The sequence below is a fragment of the Danio aesculapii genome, chromosome 12 (genome assembly GCF_903798145.1).
Source record: "Danio aesculapii chromosome 12, fDanAes4.1, whole genome shotgun sequence".
In the NCBI taxonomy this organism is placed as follows: Eukaryota; Metazoa; Chordata; class Actinopteri; order Cypriniformes; family Danionidae; genus Danio; species Danio aesculapii.
Genome location: NC_079446.1, coordinates 43,745,276 through 43,762,081, shown reverse-complemented (window position 1 = coordinate 43,762,081; position 16,806 = coordinate 43,745,276). Strand labels below are relative to the sequence as shown.

Here is a 16,806-nt window from a genome sequence, read left to right as displayed (position 1 = left end):
GGTTTCAGTTTTCTTCAAAATTGCCTAAAAGCCACATATTTAGCATATAAATTGAATAAACAAACTCATAAAGGTTTGGAACCGCTTGATTTTTGGGTGAACTTTCCCTTTTAAGTATTCAATATAGTTACTTTAATGTGCATCTAATATTGTTAATGTTGTTTCCTAAACAGATTTACTGTATGAAGTATGATCTGTCCTCTGCAGTATGCCATGACACGACAAATAAGGTCAGTAGTTGCTCTGTGAATGTGGAACTATGGAATATAGACCATTCTAAGGGATGTAAACAATAACAAAGGTCCTAACATACTTTCTGTTTTACATTTTGAATTTCCATAGATAACGAGAATCCAAAAATGTCTGCATGTTGATAAATAATGTTATGACATGTTTTAATGTTAAGTTATGATTGAATTGCCTCTTATTATTATAAAATAGTCTGATAACAAGCAGGAAATGTTCATGAGCCAATTACATCACCACATTGAAATGGTCTATACAAATGTTATCCATCATAACAAATGTTTTAGTATCCCAACATGACCAGTCAGCATCCAGTGGAAACTTTTTGCTATATAATTTGTCTACCGAATATGTCAGTTTATAAATGTTTTTAATTATTATCATTATTATTATTATTATTATTATTATTCGTATTATTATTATTAAGTGAAGTTGTTAACTTAAGAATAGTAACATTTGGACTTTTGTTCTGTCCTTTAATGTTAATTCCTCAATTTTTGGGGGCAGTAAGAAAAGACCAAAATAAGATGGCAGGGAGAAATTGGTCACAGACAATACTTTAATTAAATATTATGTAAAATGAACAACTTTGTACAATAAAATGTAGAAATGTGGCCATAAAACAACTCAAATAAAACATACATGAGCCAGAAAAAAAGGCATTTGTTCTTTACAGAGCTTGTGTTTGGTGAAGTCTTCGTCGTGTGGTACTTAATTAGACTAAAAGACAAAAGCAGATCGCAGAAATGATGAAATCCGCAAACGCGCTTCACATAACCTTGGCTTTTTCTTACTTTCAGGGTGACCTCATGGGCTCCTCCACTTGGCCGAGCTTTGTTGAGCCATCACAAAGCAAATACATTGTACATTCATCATTTCTTTCTTTCTACAGCTGCCTTTGCTTCCTGCAGCTAAAGGAAACTTGTGTGCCGACTGCCAAGAGGAAACATCCGCTTTTGGTATGAAACAGAAAGAACATTACAACATTTACAAAGCCTGAAGTGCAAAAGAAAAACGAAAGCCTCCGATTTAAAAAATAGATGTATCAAATCATAAAAAAAAGGAACAAATCATTTGCGGATTTTGGCACGACTCGGAAAATCAAAGAGAAGTAGTAGGTGATAATGATTTCGGCTATGCTACCGTGTCATGAGTTACTTACAAAATGAGATTTACAATATAGAACATCTTCATCTTTGTTGTCCATATATGATACAAAAACTAAATTTTCATTTGTTTTCATTCCCTTTGAATGCTGTTAGACTCGAGGGAATAGGGTGAAATTAATGTTAAAGACAAACTGACAAAATAGTCCGAAAAAGATGAGGGGTCACAATAATAATTTTTTATTTTAGTAAAAAAATGTTTGTGCTTTTTACACCATTGATCTGAATGGAATAATGAGATTCACTGTGGTGCACGTTCGTCATTAAAACAGCAGAAAGGTTTCTCTCATGAGATTCACTGGGAAGCCTTTTGTTTCTGACATATTTTAATAAACATTAATAACTGATGTATATTTCCATTGCAGATATTTTTTTTCCTTTCCTTTTTTTCATTCTTGATCCCTGTAAACATGGTTGAGTTATGTGGCAAAGTCATGGTGGCAGGTAAAAATGACTTCTTTTTTTTTTTTTTTTTTTACATTCTACAAAAACAAAATTTACAACCACAATTGGATTTCCCCCCCGGGGCGGCTTGACATGCACTTTATCTACTAATATTATTACAGCCAGGTGACACAAACAATTTATTTGACTATACAACAAACAGTTTTCTTTCAAAAAAAAAAGACTTTTTTCAGATAACTTAAAAATGAATATAAAAATAAAGAATGGATTTGACTGCTCCTCAAACAAACAAACAAAACAAAAATCGTTGGAAAGTCTGATGACATAAAAATCTGAATTACAAATGAAATGCGCAGACGATACAATCTATCGGTACAAAACATCGAATGTAGGCGATAATTCTTGGCTAAACCTTCATCGTAATTTCGGCCATCCAAAACAATACATGTGAGATCAACGAAAGCAAAAACGAACCAATGGAAAGCAATATACAAAATTCCAAAGACAATTTCAAAGATAAATACAATATTTATAATTGATATGTTACAAAAAATTCCCTTAGTGACCGCAAGTGTTTGTGTGAAAGTGTTGCAATGTATAAGACAATTTTACTCCTAACTGTAGGAATAAAACTCTGTACTAAATATTTAAGTGAATCTGGAAAATTCAAGACAAGTGTATAAATATTTAGCTACAACTTTGGCAAAATCACAAAAGTCTACAATTGTATAACCACATACAAAACACATTAGGGAGTAAGGAGCTAGAGGTATAAGGACAACTTTCTGGTACAAGAAACAGACTTCACAGTAGCCTAAGAATGCAATAGTATACAGTGCTAGCAAAAAGTTGAAAAACATTGCAGATCACACTCGCTTTACAGGAAGCTTTAGCAGTGGAAATGTTTTCTTTTTTTGTTCGTTTTTTCCTCTTTTTTTTAACCAACAGACAGTAGCGCTTCGTCTCTGTTAGTGTGCTTGTTGAAGGCAAGAGAAGAATTTTCGCAATATCAAAGTTACATTTCTACCTACAATAAGTTACAAAGTTCATTTGTGCCAAATGAACTGAACGTTCCGTTCGTTCTTCCTTGCCTTTCTTTTTGATTTATAAATCATATATCTTATATTATTTCCAGTTTATTGGCTCTGTATATATTGGCCCCCTTTTATTACCACAATCAAAAAAACTAAAACAAACCAAAAGAAATAACAAAAAAGGAGAATGAATTCACATTATGAAGATGTGCGGCGGCAGCACATCAGTGAAAGAGAAACATTCTTACACATTTTTTTTTCTGTTATCAGTGTTTTCATCAAATGGCATATCCACAATGTTTCTTTCCACACATAGCAAGAACTAGCCAAGATTAAACCAGAAATGTTTATACAAAATAGGTACATTTTGTTCTCTTTTTTTCTTTTTCTTTTTCCAGATCGTGAAAATATGACAAGAGATTCAGTCAATAAAATGAAAGTGTTCATGACCAAGTCGCTTGCATTTTGATTTCCAATAAACTTTGAAACAAAGTGTCTTTTTCCAACAGAATTGGCTGCTGATTAACTTCATGACGAATGACGGCTTCGAGGAAGATCCTCCATACAACAACATACTACGCTTCATCCTCAGCGAAGAGACTGCTGCTTTACAATGGAAGGGAGTGCAATTTACATTGGGGGGACCACCAGTCCGGACATGGCTGAAAGAGAAAGAGAAACAATTTTAGCACGGGAGGTCCCGAGACGCCGCACAGAAGACAAAAAGAACACTGAAGTAAGTGTGTCACTCGCATTTCACAAAATACTCGACTCGAAAGGCGCTGGGGATGTTTGCAAAATGGAGGCTGTTGCTGAGGGGGGAGGGTTCGGGAGTGATTGAGTGAAATGTGCTTCACCAACAAGACGTGCTGGAAAGACTTCACTTTTTGAAAGAGGAGCTTTCTGACATTTTGAGGAGAAAGCATCCTGGCTCCCACATGTGTGATATTTCTCTTAGCGTTTTGTTAATGGCAAACAGTGGGCCAGACTCCCAGGAGAGGGTCCCTGCTGACAGCCGAGAAACAACACGGTCACTTCTGCTAACGTCACGTAGACCCGCGGTCTCCCCTCCTCAGTCAGCAACCAGACACCCCTCGGCTTTGCCCAAATTGAAATCTTCGCCTCGCTCCCTCCTGCCATTACCGGAGCCGAGTAGACGCTGGAAAACCATTTGCATTCTTCTGTCAGCCCCTATTTGGTTCCCTTAGCGTGACATCTAAAGAAGGCCGGACTAGGTCGTCGTAAGCCCGCCCAATCGCAAAGATTGATGCACTCGCTCGTTTCCGCAATTAGGTGTCTAGTGAAGTGCCAGGGGAGGGGAAAACGGGAAGAAAGGTCTTTTGCCGCTTTCAACTTATTTGTAGAGTCATGCTTGGAGTGCTTTTAAGTTTGCCAAGGCATCTGATGTTGTGGCATTCCTCATTAATTTCTGCAAACCACATATTAATAAGTAGACGCATGTAGCGGCATGAACTTTAATTTCTCAGTTCATTAGGTCTAACATTATTAATCTCGCCTGCGCACGCTATGGCTAAAACATGTTTTCAAAGCAAACAACTGGGCCTTGACGGAGAGCAAATACGAGCGCACTAAACAGCCAGAGTAAGTCTTTAATTTGCCGAACGACGCCGCCCTGCCGAGAATACGGTGAGCTCTTTCGCTCTCGCTCTTTCTTTTTATAATCACATTCAACCTGGGTTATAATCACTTCTTCTGCTGTCGAGCTCCTCTCTGGTGCTGTTATTCGATGTCGGGTGAGCGAGCACGGCAAGGCGTTAACATTTCTGCCCTTTCAGATCCCAACTATTGTAGGAAGCATCAATTTTTAACTCACTACAGTATTCTGAGGACCTTGTACAGGTAAGGAGAAAGCAGGGAGATCATTACATACATTCAACTCGGCTCGAATGAGACGCTGAATAATAAAGGAGTGTCAATTTGATTTGATATTTCCGAATTATTGCAATCCCAGCCACTCGAGTATGCAATCTCATGAGACACTTAACTTTGCTTAATCATTAATGAAAGATAAATAAATCAATAAACACACCCACACATGCACATGCATTCCACATGCCCACATGCATAATGCGTTCTTGCACTTATCCGACCACTCATCCGTCCATCCATCCGCCCATCCGCGCACGAATGCATAATTGATGCGGGCGGGAGGCCATGTTCGTTAAGCCGCGGGGATGGCGGATGGGTGGCGCTCTGGGTACCAGAGTGCAATAATGCGACCCAACAGGTGAGGCAACTGAGGGGCGTTCTAAAAGCAGGGAGTCGGCTCTCACCTTGAAGTCCATTGCCATTTGCACTGGTGCAAGAAGGAGGTGGAGATGCTTGGGGCCTGACAACTGGAGCAAAGGCGCTTTTTTGTTTCACTGCAGAGATGACATTGGCAGGTGAGAATGAGAAAATGCCGTGTGTACTGCTACAGTTTGAAGAGAGGCTGACCGAAGAGGCTGCCATGGTAGGGCTCGACGGAACTACTGCAACAAAGCAGACATAGTCACCACTCAGAGAGAGTTCACTTCTTACAGACGAAGAGTCAGAGAGCCGGGCCTCGCCTCTTTTTCAAATCATATTCATGGAATGACAACAAATCAGGGAGAAATGGTTATGAGGGAAAAATTTGGGTCATTTTTGGGGGGGACCAAAACAAACGAGCAAATCAATAAGGTAAATGGAGTTGAAATGGGATGAGAGATGTCCTGCCTTGGCCACTTTCTGGATAATAGGCGTTCTTATCGACTCTGATTGGGTCACTTTGCCGAAAACATTTCAGATTTTTAATTGTTTTGTTTTTTTTGGAGATTTAGAGTGCTGTTTTGGTGGCCTGCTTTATAATTGCAGTTTTTTTTTTTGTTTGTTTGTTTCAATCAGCTGCTTTGATTGGTCGGATTTGCTAAATGTCTCGGTTGTTCAGCCTCCAGAGTCACCCCTCCTTTTATCCAGTAGCACACATTCCCAAAAGATAACAAAACAAACCAACAAACAACCAACAGAACAACAACAAAGGAGTGTCGAAAGGAAAGGGAAGCACAGGTGGGGACAGAGAGAGCGGGGAGCTCGTCATTACCTTGATACTTACTGCCGTAGGGAGAGTTTGCAGAGGAGCCGTTCAAGAAACCCGGTGAACTAGGTACACCCAGGTTGGGCATCCCTGTGTTGCCATAGCCGTTCATGCTGTTGCTGACGGTGTTGTAGTTGGACTGCTGCGGGGTGCTGCTAGGCACATAACCGCGTGGTGACACACTGCTCGTGTTGCGACTGTAGCCCACTGTGGATAGAAAGACTGGTTAAAAGCTGCCACAATTTGCATTATGTACAACAAGTTGGAACAATTAAAAAGTGTGTGTGTGTTTATTACAAATTGAAATATATTCATTCATGTTCCTTCGGCTTAGTCCCTGATTTATTAGCGGACAGAACCGCCAACTATTCTAGTAAATGTTTTACGCAGTAGATGCCCTTCCAGCCACAACCCAGCACCATACTGGGAAACACCAATACACTTTGGACTGCACACTTTTTAAACTGGAGCGAAAACCCTTCCAGCTGCAACCCAGAACTGAGAAACGCCCATACACACTTTCACACACATACACTATGACCAATTTAGTTTACCCAATTCGCCTATCCTGCATGTGTTTGGACTGTGGGGGAAACCGGAGCACTCAGAGGAAAACCCATGTGAACATAGGGAGAACATGCAAACTATAACTGGTCCAGCCGTGACTCGAACCAGCGACCTTCTTGCTGTGAGGTAACAGTGCTAACCACTGTGCCACCCCATCAATTGAAATATATTTATTTGAAAACACTAAAAAATCTGGTCTACCATTAATTTACCCTGACAATTTTTTTCTAAATGATTTGTACAGTAATCTGTAGTGTTACTCAATGTGTTAAAGTGGCCGTTCCACACAGCTGTGCGATAAATTCACCACCATGTATGTAAGGAGGATATTCAGCATCCTAGTGTGTATTCCGGTGTGATTTTTCCCTGTCCTGACCTGAGTGGAGGCAACAATGGAACAGGTGTAAACCTATTATCAGTACACTGGCTAAATGCAGTGTGTGAGATAGCGCTGCGTGTTCTGGCAGGCTGGCAGCGGAGAGATGGCGACAGGGTCAGGCACCTCCTGGGATCTATGCTATACACAGCCAGGAGAGATAAAGCTGCAGCCGGCCTGTGCCATGATTCATGCTGCTAGCAGATTGCTAATGTTCGCTAATCGTTGCAAGCATTTTCTACCTACATATATAACTCATTTTGCGATTCAAGGATGAATAACTAAAGTGGTTAGCAGGTTCTGTAGCCAGGCCATGCTGCTTAGGCAAGTCTGTTTGGATCATTTTGGAGGGGTTTTGGACACCGGTCAATCTGAGAGATTTCTTTTTGGCTATTGGGTTCTTTGTAATCAACATGGTAAATTTCATTTGTCGCTGCATACCTTGTGAGGTCTCTGACACATTGACAGCAAGCTGACTGCTGAATGAGTTGACTCCCATCATTCCACCGTGAGAGGCTGTGTTGGCAAGGGATGGGATCTGGTTGTGGTTACGTGGGACACTGTATAAAGCCTCTGCGATATCTGCAGCCCTCTTCAGGATGATCTCCTACCACACAGAAGGAGTCAAACAGGAGAGTTATTGGTCTATTCTCAAAGGTATTCCTTGGGAATTGTTCTTGAACATGCAGTTTAGCAAAAATGGAACATTTACAAAACATACATATATACAGACACATAAATATGTATTTTTTCTGTAGGTAAAAATACATGACAGCACGTTTGCATCTGTTTTGCAATAGTTGTATTGCAATGTCTTCACCTCTGTGCTACTTGGCTAGGGGAAAATAATGTAATGGATCATTTCTTCTGAATATGTATTAGACCTCTCAAGCATAGCTGGACCGCTCTGTGGAATATATTCTAGAAGTGCACCTTTTAGGGCCAAGTTCAAGGTTATCCTCCCATTTAAATAAGCTTGTATATGGCTGTGTGCATGTGTTTTGAGTGATTAACTCGTCACTTTGCACCAAGAGTCGCAGCCATGAATGAAATTGTGAAGAAGAAAAAAGCTTTCACCCAGCTACAATACAAAGGCCCCCAGCAAGCTTTGAAACATACAGGAATGTTGCAAAAGGAGACGAATGCTGATTTAATTACTGCCACCATGCAAAGGAAAGAAAAAGCAAAGGTGCTTCATTAGCATGAGTTTGTACCTGGTTGTTGTGTGGCATCCCGTACAGTGCTTCCACAAGGTCAGCGGCTCTCTTTAGCAACACCTCCTGCAATATGCACCCAGAATGCAACATAATCAGTCATAAAGACATATAAACACCATCAGCCAGTGCATTGCACATGAACAATAAGCATGCATGTGGGTCTAGGTAAATTATAAGCCTTTTATCTCTGGTTGGGGAAAGAATACACAAGCTGACGAGTGGAAATAAAACGTTTTTTAATTATATTTTATCGAATGCGTTCTTTTATTTCATTTGACTTAGTTAGACTAGTGAAGTGATGTGTAACTTAAGCTAAATGAGTCAACATAAGGCCCTGTGTGTATTAAACAAACAAACACTAGCACGCGGCACTGAGTCAAACACAGACGCCACGTTTGGCTGCTAATTCCACGCACTTTAGCTCAGAAGAACAATGAGTCATTTTCCATATCTTAATTAAACTGGCAGAGTCCTCAAAGACAACATCTCACCCCTAATTCGTGCCCCAAATTTGCAGAAGAGTTCAATGCCCATTCCTCTTTCTTCAGGACAATAAAGTGAATTAGCTCGGGTTAATCTAGTTCTTTCATAATGACATTAGGAAATTTTTCAATTAACCCTCTTTCTCTGGCTGTTGTAAAGGACTTCATAAACGACTTCCTCTCCAGAGCAGGCTGAGAGGCTGTGCCCTGGGACACGGATGCAGGGAACTCTTGCTTATCCCTGTCTGCAAGCTTTCCAACACTTATAACACAACAAGGATTAACCTGCCGCTTATTTTCCCTTCAAAAATCACACCTAAGCTGCCAATAAGGGGCATACGGCCATGTCTCCGAAGCACTTTGTGCGGGCTGCTCGCTTGTTTTCCTCAATGAATATATACAAGAGTTGTGTTTTGAGTAATATTATTTTTTTGTAAGATTTGCTGGTCGACATTCACTACGTTGTCCTTGCATAGAGTAACTTCATCATGGCTCGATGGCTATTTCATTCCCATGCACAAGCGCCATGTTGGATCTGTATATATCAAGATTAATCGCAGGCCTGTGCGTTTTATAAAGACGCATTGCAAACCTGAGCCTAAACAGATGACTGGCTCTTCAAATGGGCGTTTAGGTCTGAAATTGGGGGGCTCTGTTTCATGTCGCATGCATCTAGTTTGCATACAAATAAAGAATTACACTTGTCGTTCGGCAGGTAGTGTCAATGAAAGGCCCAGCTGTCCTACTCTGACTCTCAGCTCTCTCGCTCTCTCACTCTAACCAAGATTAAGTGTTTTTCTGAGCCGCTAATAATTACTCATCATCACAGTCATCATACCACAAGACGTCTTACATGCCTCCCAATTTCACCCAACGATTATCGCAATTAACATCGCAGAACTTCGCCCCCCTGGCTGACACCTACTTGAACTTCTCGTCCATATTCAACAAGATGTAAGGATAGTTTAAGGAAAGGATCTCAAATCGAATCTGTCAATTGCTGCACGGTGCATTTGCTAATGAACCGGATTTAAAGGCGCACATTGAAGTGCGTGTCAAATGTGTCAGCCAATCAGCACCGAGGATGTGAATGAGTTTGTTTTGTTCCAGCATGCCCCTCTCATCCACGCGGCCTCATGCTGAGAATATGATTAGCGGTGAGCGGTGTTCGAAAAGCATTTCCATGTAAATTTCAGAGCGGCGGCGTTAAGTGTAATTGACTCCCCTTCTTCTTTTTTTTCCTGCATCGACAAGACTCCAGGTTAGACCGGGAACTATTTAAGCCCGAAACGATCCCAGGGCTTGTTTCGTGACAAATGCGAGGGCTTATTATTACAAGAGCTCATTGTTCCGCCGGTGGACGAGAATCGTTTAAACGGGGAAACTTGTTATTATCACTCTTGAATATTGTGAGTGGTATATATCACCACTGTTAAAGAAGCCAAGTGAGGTGAGGGGCTGGAGGTGCTAATGTCATTATAAAAGTGTAAAGCAATTATTCTGTTAGTTCTTGCCTGAGGTGATGAATACATTCAGAAGTGCGGGGCCAATGCGTGTAGCTACCTCGCAAAAGCCGAGAGAGAGAAGATGAATTTTAATGCATGGGTAATTGCTCAACTTGAATGCATTTCTAATAATTTTTCTTGTATATTAGATTGAACGGGAAGCGGAATAGATTGGTGTTTGCGAGCTGAAACAGGACGCCGAGGCTAATGGAACTGATGAATGCGACAAAACGACTGACAGGTTACCACTATATGATTCGTAATAAAGATTATTTGATGGCACGTAAGTGAATGTATAGGGCTTGATCGGATTTTCATTTTAGTGTTTGTCTTGGTTTTATATCGAGACAAATGGATGACACTGATTTCAAACAGGGACTTGAAAGAAAGAGGATTGGAAGGTCCCTTTAGCAATCTCCTGCCTCATCACATGAGTGACTTCACATATTGCTTTTTACTCTCTCTTGCCGTCTTCGTATATAAACGCGTGCACTACTTGCCCCTCCCCTTAGATCAAGCAGCAAATTTTGATTTGATCTAAAATTAGGGAGGTAAACTGCAATTTTTAGCAGCTTGCAGTCTGAATATGTTATGGATTTCGACGAATAGGTTCTTTGAAGATATGCTTGCTGTCCTGCTATTAGAAAATAAGGCTGAACATAAGGATAGGATAAAAAAAAGAAATTGTAAATCCTGAAATCTATATCAGGGGTGTATTATCAACTCTAAAGCAGAGGGTGAGCACGAGTGTGACTGCTTTACCCTATTGCTAACGCACTGTGTGTACATCCCTCCCCCCCAAAAGCTCTTATTACAACAGTCTGTCTCCTGCCCGTAACATCTAATGCAGCCGCTCCTCCCAGACGCTCTGCCTCTTATTGAGAATATGTGTAAGGGTCAATTGCTGCTTTGCGTGGAGCTGGCTGTGACCCTCGAATGCGATAGAGGTGCAGACGGCTGCGGTAACTATGATGAATCACTTGGCACTTTCATTTACATGCTGCTGAACTCACATTTGGGTCCATTAGAAGCCAAAATCAAATATTTATGTTGTTTATTGGAACTGCTCTGGTGTGATGGCCCTGTGTTGAGGGTTTACCTGAATTTGAAATGAGTGAAATCGCATGCACTTGAGAGGGGAAAAAAGCTGTTTTCATTACGGTTTTGTTATTTATGCTGCTGTTTTTCCTTTTAATATAATACTAAACCTTGTTTGATGTCGGACATATAACTATAACTGAATATTAAAAGATAATATAATATATATTTATGTCAGACTTCTGCAAAATATAAAAAAAACATGTTTTTTGTTTCAGAAGTGCTTGACTTTTTTTTAGATATTAATAAATATTAAAAATAAATATTAATATTTTCCAAATGATGTTTAAGAGAGCAAGGAAATGTTCACAGTATTTCCTATAATATTTTTTCTTCTGGAGAAAGTCTTACTTGTTTTATTTCGGCTAGAATAAAAGCAGTTTAAAAAAAATTTTAAACACCATTTTAAGGTCAAAATTATTAGCCCCTTTAAGCTATATTTTTTCGATTGTCTACAGAACAAACCATCATTATACAGTAACTTGCCTAATTACCCTAACCTGCCTAGTTAACTTAATTAACCTAGTTAAGCCTTTTAGATGTCACTTTAAGCTGTATAGAAGTGTCTTGAAAAATATCAAGTCAAATATTATTTACTGTCATCATGGCAAAGATGAAATAAATGAGTTATTAGAACTATTATGTTTAGAAATGTGTTGAAAAAATCGCTCTTAAACAGAAATTGGGGAAAAAAATAAACAGGGGGGCTAATAATTCTGACTTCAACTGTATATAATGGATAGTTTAAAGCATTTACTGGAATGAGATTTCCTGTCCAGATATTGGCCTCCACAGAGACAGAGAGCCAAGTGTAATTGAAACACATCATGTGGCGCAGGGCAGAGTCTCAGAAATTCTTAGTTTGGTGCGTGTCCGCGGGACGCTAGTGCCGTTTCAGAGCTGTTCAGCGCAAGTTAATGATAGCGGCTGCTCCCATGCTGGGCTTTAATAGATATTTGTATGATATCTGTTATTAGGCCTCCGTGGTGGTCAACCCGCGCCGAGCACCCACGAACAGGGTACAAAATAATCTCTTAACATATTATTAAGAAAAGCCCTCGGCGTCGCACTGCTCTCAGATGGGAAATTAGCACGTTTTCTATTAGCCAGGCACAAGTCATAGATCCTATCAAAGCCAAATGAGCAGAAAAAAGGGACAAATCAAAGAATAGGAAATAGAAAAGGTCCGACTGGAATGCTTTGTCTTTCATGTCACACATCAAAACAACAGAACTGTGATACGTGTCGACCACATGGGAACTGCAGGCAAACTGCATGATTTGTGGAATTTAGGCGGGGGAAAAAATAAATAAATGCAGCTAAAAAGCCCAGAAAGAGGGCTTGCCCATATTAACGCGTGCAAAACTCATTTATTAACCTGCTAAGACAAGGACTTTTAACGGGAAGCTCTGTAAACAAAAGATTAAACTGGATCTAGCTTTGGAAAATGAAAGGAAAACAAGACCAAAATAATCACACATCTGAAAAAGGCCTCTGCTTAGATTACAATCGCCACTGCCTACTGGGGTGGAAAAACACTTAATTGAACCATTTCGATGGGCTGAAAGTTTGCGCGATTCCGGCGGAATCCAAACATGCCGGATTGCATAGTGATGACTTGCCAAAAGCGATTGTATGCGTTTGCTCATCTAGCCAGTGAATTGTTTCCCCATTTTGACATTTCTATGATAAATAGCTGCTTCACACAAGCGCACACACATGATCACTGACCTTGGGCAACCTCTCCGGATCACCTGGATGTCTGGGAATGACCTTCTGCAGTCTCTGGAAGCCGTAGTCAATAGTTGGTTCGTTCAGTGCTAAACCGCAAAACAAGAAAGCCATTGGTTATCATCCAGCCCAGGCAAAACAAATGAAGAGATTTGTGTTTTCATATGCGCCATCATAAATGTTATTACATTCGCTCCTGCACCCGTCATGCATTTTATTCCAGATAGGTCTGAGCATTTGAATAAAAGGTAATAACGTGGTGTGAAATACTCCATGTAGAGCTACATCTATCACCTCTCCTATTTGGAAAAAACTGAGGCTATAATTGATCAGATAAATTTAAAGAAGTTAGCGGATGCATTATGAATGAAACAGTCATGCCGATACAAACATACACACTCGATTGCGACTGTCAACCCTGTGAAGTCTGCATCAGCCCCACTTCCTGAAGCACCCACTGGATTTATGGGCAACGGGCAATGATGACATATGTCTGGCTATTGCAACCCTTCAGATTTATCCCTCTTTCTCGCACTCTCTCCGCCATCGTGCGCTAAAGCAAAGCAGGCAGGAGGAACACTTCATCTTATGGAGCTTTAATAATCTGTGAATGGTTGACTACAAACTGATGTAGGGCGCTATCATTTCACAGCTGTGCCGGGGCTGGCCTCATGAAATTGCTGGCCACAAATAGTAATTAATCTTTTCTTTCACACACACATACGCCGCACACACACACTCACACACACACATGTTCCCTCCTTCTCAAATTGGAATTTTGAGTATGAAGTGCTCCGGTTATAAATCAGACAGAGCTGCTCCCTATACAAGTGCATGAATCATAATCTCAACTTCCTGCTACTGCATGCATTGTGTTTAACAAGCTTTAGAAGAGTGCATGGAGGTCTATTACAGACATGCTGGACTTTAAGCATGTAGAACAAATATGGACACCAGGACATGATGTTACACGCTAGGCTGTGAATATAACATTTTATATATTGTCTTACATTTTATATACGAAGACAGTGTGAGTGTTATTTGGATATGCCACATTCATTTTGATGGCACAATACATAAAACAAGATTTAACAATAGTTCAAATTGAATGTGGCTAATTAGTACTCTAACACCGATTCACAGCATCAACGCTCCCCATTCACTTAGAATGAGTGACGTCAAGCGTTGCCGAACTGAATTGTGGATTCATCGGCGGCGCTTCAGCTGCGTTGCTCGCAGTAGAAGTTGGGAATTTTTTCACTTTTCAAGCGCCAAAGGAAGTGTCAGCCAATTAGATCGCTTTATGCAAATTTCCCAGCTCAGACAGTAACCAGTTGCAGTCTAATTTTATTGGCTGGCGCTGCAATGATGATCGCGAACTTTAGACACGCCCTCTGTCAAGCATTGGCGCTGAAGCCCCGGGCGTATTGATCTAGTCTTAAATATGTTTTCCATTTTATTTTTATATCTCTTATTCGTTTATTATGACGACGCAGTGGGTAATGCTATCGCCTCACAGCAAGAAGGTCACTGGTTCAAGCCCCGACTAGGTCAGTTGGCACTTCTGTGTGAAGTTTGAAAGTTCTCTCCGTGTTGGTGTGGGTTTGCTCTGGTTTCCCCCACAGTCCAAACTAGGCAAGGGCCGGTATAAGATTCTGATGGTATGATAACCTTGGATATAAATATCACGGTTTCACTGTATCATGGTATCGTGATTACTAAAATATATTCTAAAATATATTCTTTTAAAATGTCTTTTTTCCCTTTATACACAATATATTTTAATTTGGGAAACATTTAAAATATTTTGGAACAGTAAACATGTCAGGCTAAATAATTCAAATCAATTACTGACTTCTGCTGTCTTCATTTGTTTCAAAAACACAGGTTTTTTTTTTCTTTTCTGCTCTATACTGTTGTCCTAAAAAAAAATCTAAATAAAATCTTACTCGCACCTTGGGAATGGTTTAGCAGAAAATTTTGACAGTTTTAAAACCTTGACTTTTCCAAACAGTGGTACACCTTGAACACGGTTATCGTCCCATGCTTAGTCCAAACACATGCGCTATAGGTGAATTGGGTAAGCTAAATTGGCCGTAGTTTATTTGTGTATGTCCTGGTCCTCTAAATTGGAGGTTGAGCATTCACCTCATAAAAACTAGATGTTATGAAACACCAATATGGTGTGGCTAATATATATACTTTGATATAAATGGCCCTGGGAGTAAGTAAGCAAGTGTGTGTTTATTATATTTGTCTTTAGAGGCTGAGACACATTGACTTACATTGTAATTTTTTCCTGCTATGGAAGTGATTAGTTCCAGCAACATGCATTCTTCATAATATCGTCTTTTGTGTTTAACAGAAAAAAGAAACTCTTAAAGACTTGATAATGATTAATTTACTTTTTTGGTGAACAATTTCTTTAAGGTATCTTTGTGAATTATGTAAATGTGACCGTACATTAAAAGTGATTTACTTCTGTCACTATAATCAAAAACAGTATATAACCAATAACTAGGGCCAGACAGAATCTGTGGACATTTTTTGCTATTTCTGCAAAGAATTTTGTAAAAAATCTGTGGATTTACGTGGAATTATTTTGGAGTATCGTAACTAAAAACTTAATATATGAAAATATTAAAAATATTTTTTAACTTTAATGTTTACAAGGCAAATTTATCTAGACACACTTATTTGGTAAACAAAGCAAGTCTCTCATATTATGCATCTACTAAAAGACAGAAACTATTACTTTACAAACTTTATTGTAAAAAATCAAATAAACACGTTAATATTAGTCAATAATATTAGTGAAATAAATTAAAAAACTGAATAAATATAAATGTATACATAAGCGAATAAATAGACTCAATGATGGGCTTAAAATCTGAAACGCAGATTTCGTGTGGCCCTACCAATAACATAATAATGCTTTCAAGTAAGCTTCCTGAACAAAACTATCATCCGTCACCAATTAATATAACCCTGCCATCAAACTTGGACAAAACAAATCTTATTTAAAATGCACTGAAACAACGGAATTATTGAGATTTTGTTGGGACAACTTAATTTTTTTATGTTTAATCCACTTATATTTGTTAAACCTGTTATCTCGATTTGTGTTGGGACAATATGAATAATTGTGAGGAACCCTGCATTTTTTCACAGTGTATATGATTAGTTGAGCCTAAGTAGAAATTAATTTTAAAAGAGATACACCGACTTTAAGAAGGAAGCTGTGACAGATAGAAGGAGCTGTAGATGCAAGCAGAACATCAGCAGAAAAGACTTATCAGACATGAATGTAGATGTCGCTGTCAGTGACGAGTCTGTATGAATCAATGCGCTTTTTCTTTTGAGAGATCAAATCTGTCTGTTCCCCTTACTCAGCACGCTGTTTGCTGCTGAACTCTGCTCTGAATGGAAACGGGAAGAAACGAGCTAAAGCGGAGAATGAGAGATGACAGCCAGAGAGGAGAAGATGAGCATATTAGACAGGAACTTCCTGGAAATAATTGGGTGACTTTATGATGAAGTGCTACAATTACATCTAAGTGTAGTAGGGGGCGGCAATCCAATCAATCCAATGCGATCAATATCAAACACTGCTTGTGTTTTGGCGCACGCGTGTCATGGTGTGACAGCAGTGATGCTATTTGACATGCCATCTTGCATGGCTGAAGACAAAGTAGCGTGCAGGAATCTGAAGTAAGATGTCGGCTTGTTAATAAAGCATTGATCGGGCGTATTGATTTTACATGACATGGCTTTCACAAGGATGTAGCTCTCTCTTGCACACCTTCACCTCCCCCTTCCTGCTCTCCACCTTCCTGAGATGGCAGGGCGGATGTAAATGTTTGTATTACAGCACTTCATTATGCCTGGATTTGCCCATAAGAG

The 16,806-nt window shown here is 39.6% G+C and overlaps 1 protein-coding gene across 15 annotated transcripts in view; it reads right to left on the bottom strand.

Annotated features, from left to right (window-relative positions):
* Positions 1-791: 791 nt before the first annotated feature.
* Positions 792-16,806, bottom strand: part of ebf3a (EBF transcription factor 3a) — a 132,022-nt gene continuing 116,007 nt past the window's right edge. For 4 of the 15 annotated variants that reach the window (XM_056468971.1, XM_056468972.1, XM_056468975.1 and 1 more), the window contains exons 11-16: positions 12,904-12,992; positions 8,085-8,150; positions 7,312-7,477; positions 5,934-6,134; positions 5,146-5,343; positions 792-3,513 (exon numbers count right to left, since the gene is read on the bottom strand). In XM_056468971.1, the coding sequence (XP_056324946.1) occupies positions 3,482-3,513; positions 5,146-5,343; positions 5,934-6,134; positions 7,312-7,477; positions 8,085-8,150; positions 12,904-12,992 (752 nt within the window). In that variant the 3' untranslated portion in view covers positions 792-3,481. The remainder of the gene's footprint in view (positions 3,514-5,145; positions 5,344-5,933; positions 6,135-7,311; positions 7,478-8,084; positions 8,151-12,903; positions 12,993-16,806) is intronic. The other 11 variants (XM_056468973.1, XM_056468974.1, XM_056468977.1 and 8 more) reach the window with 5 other exon arrangements.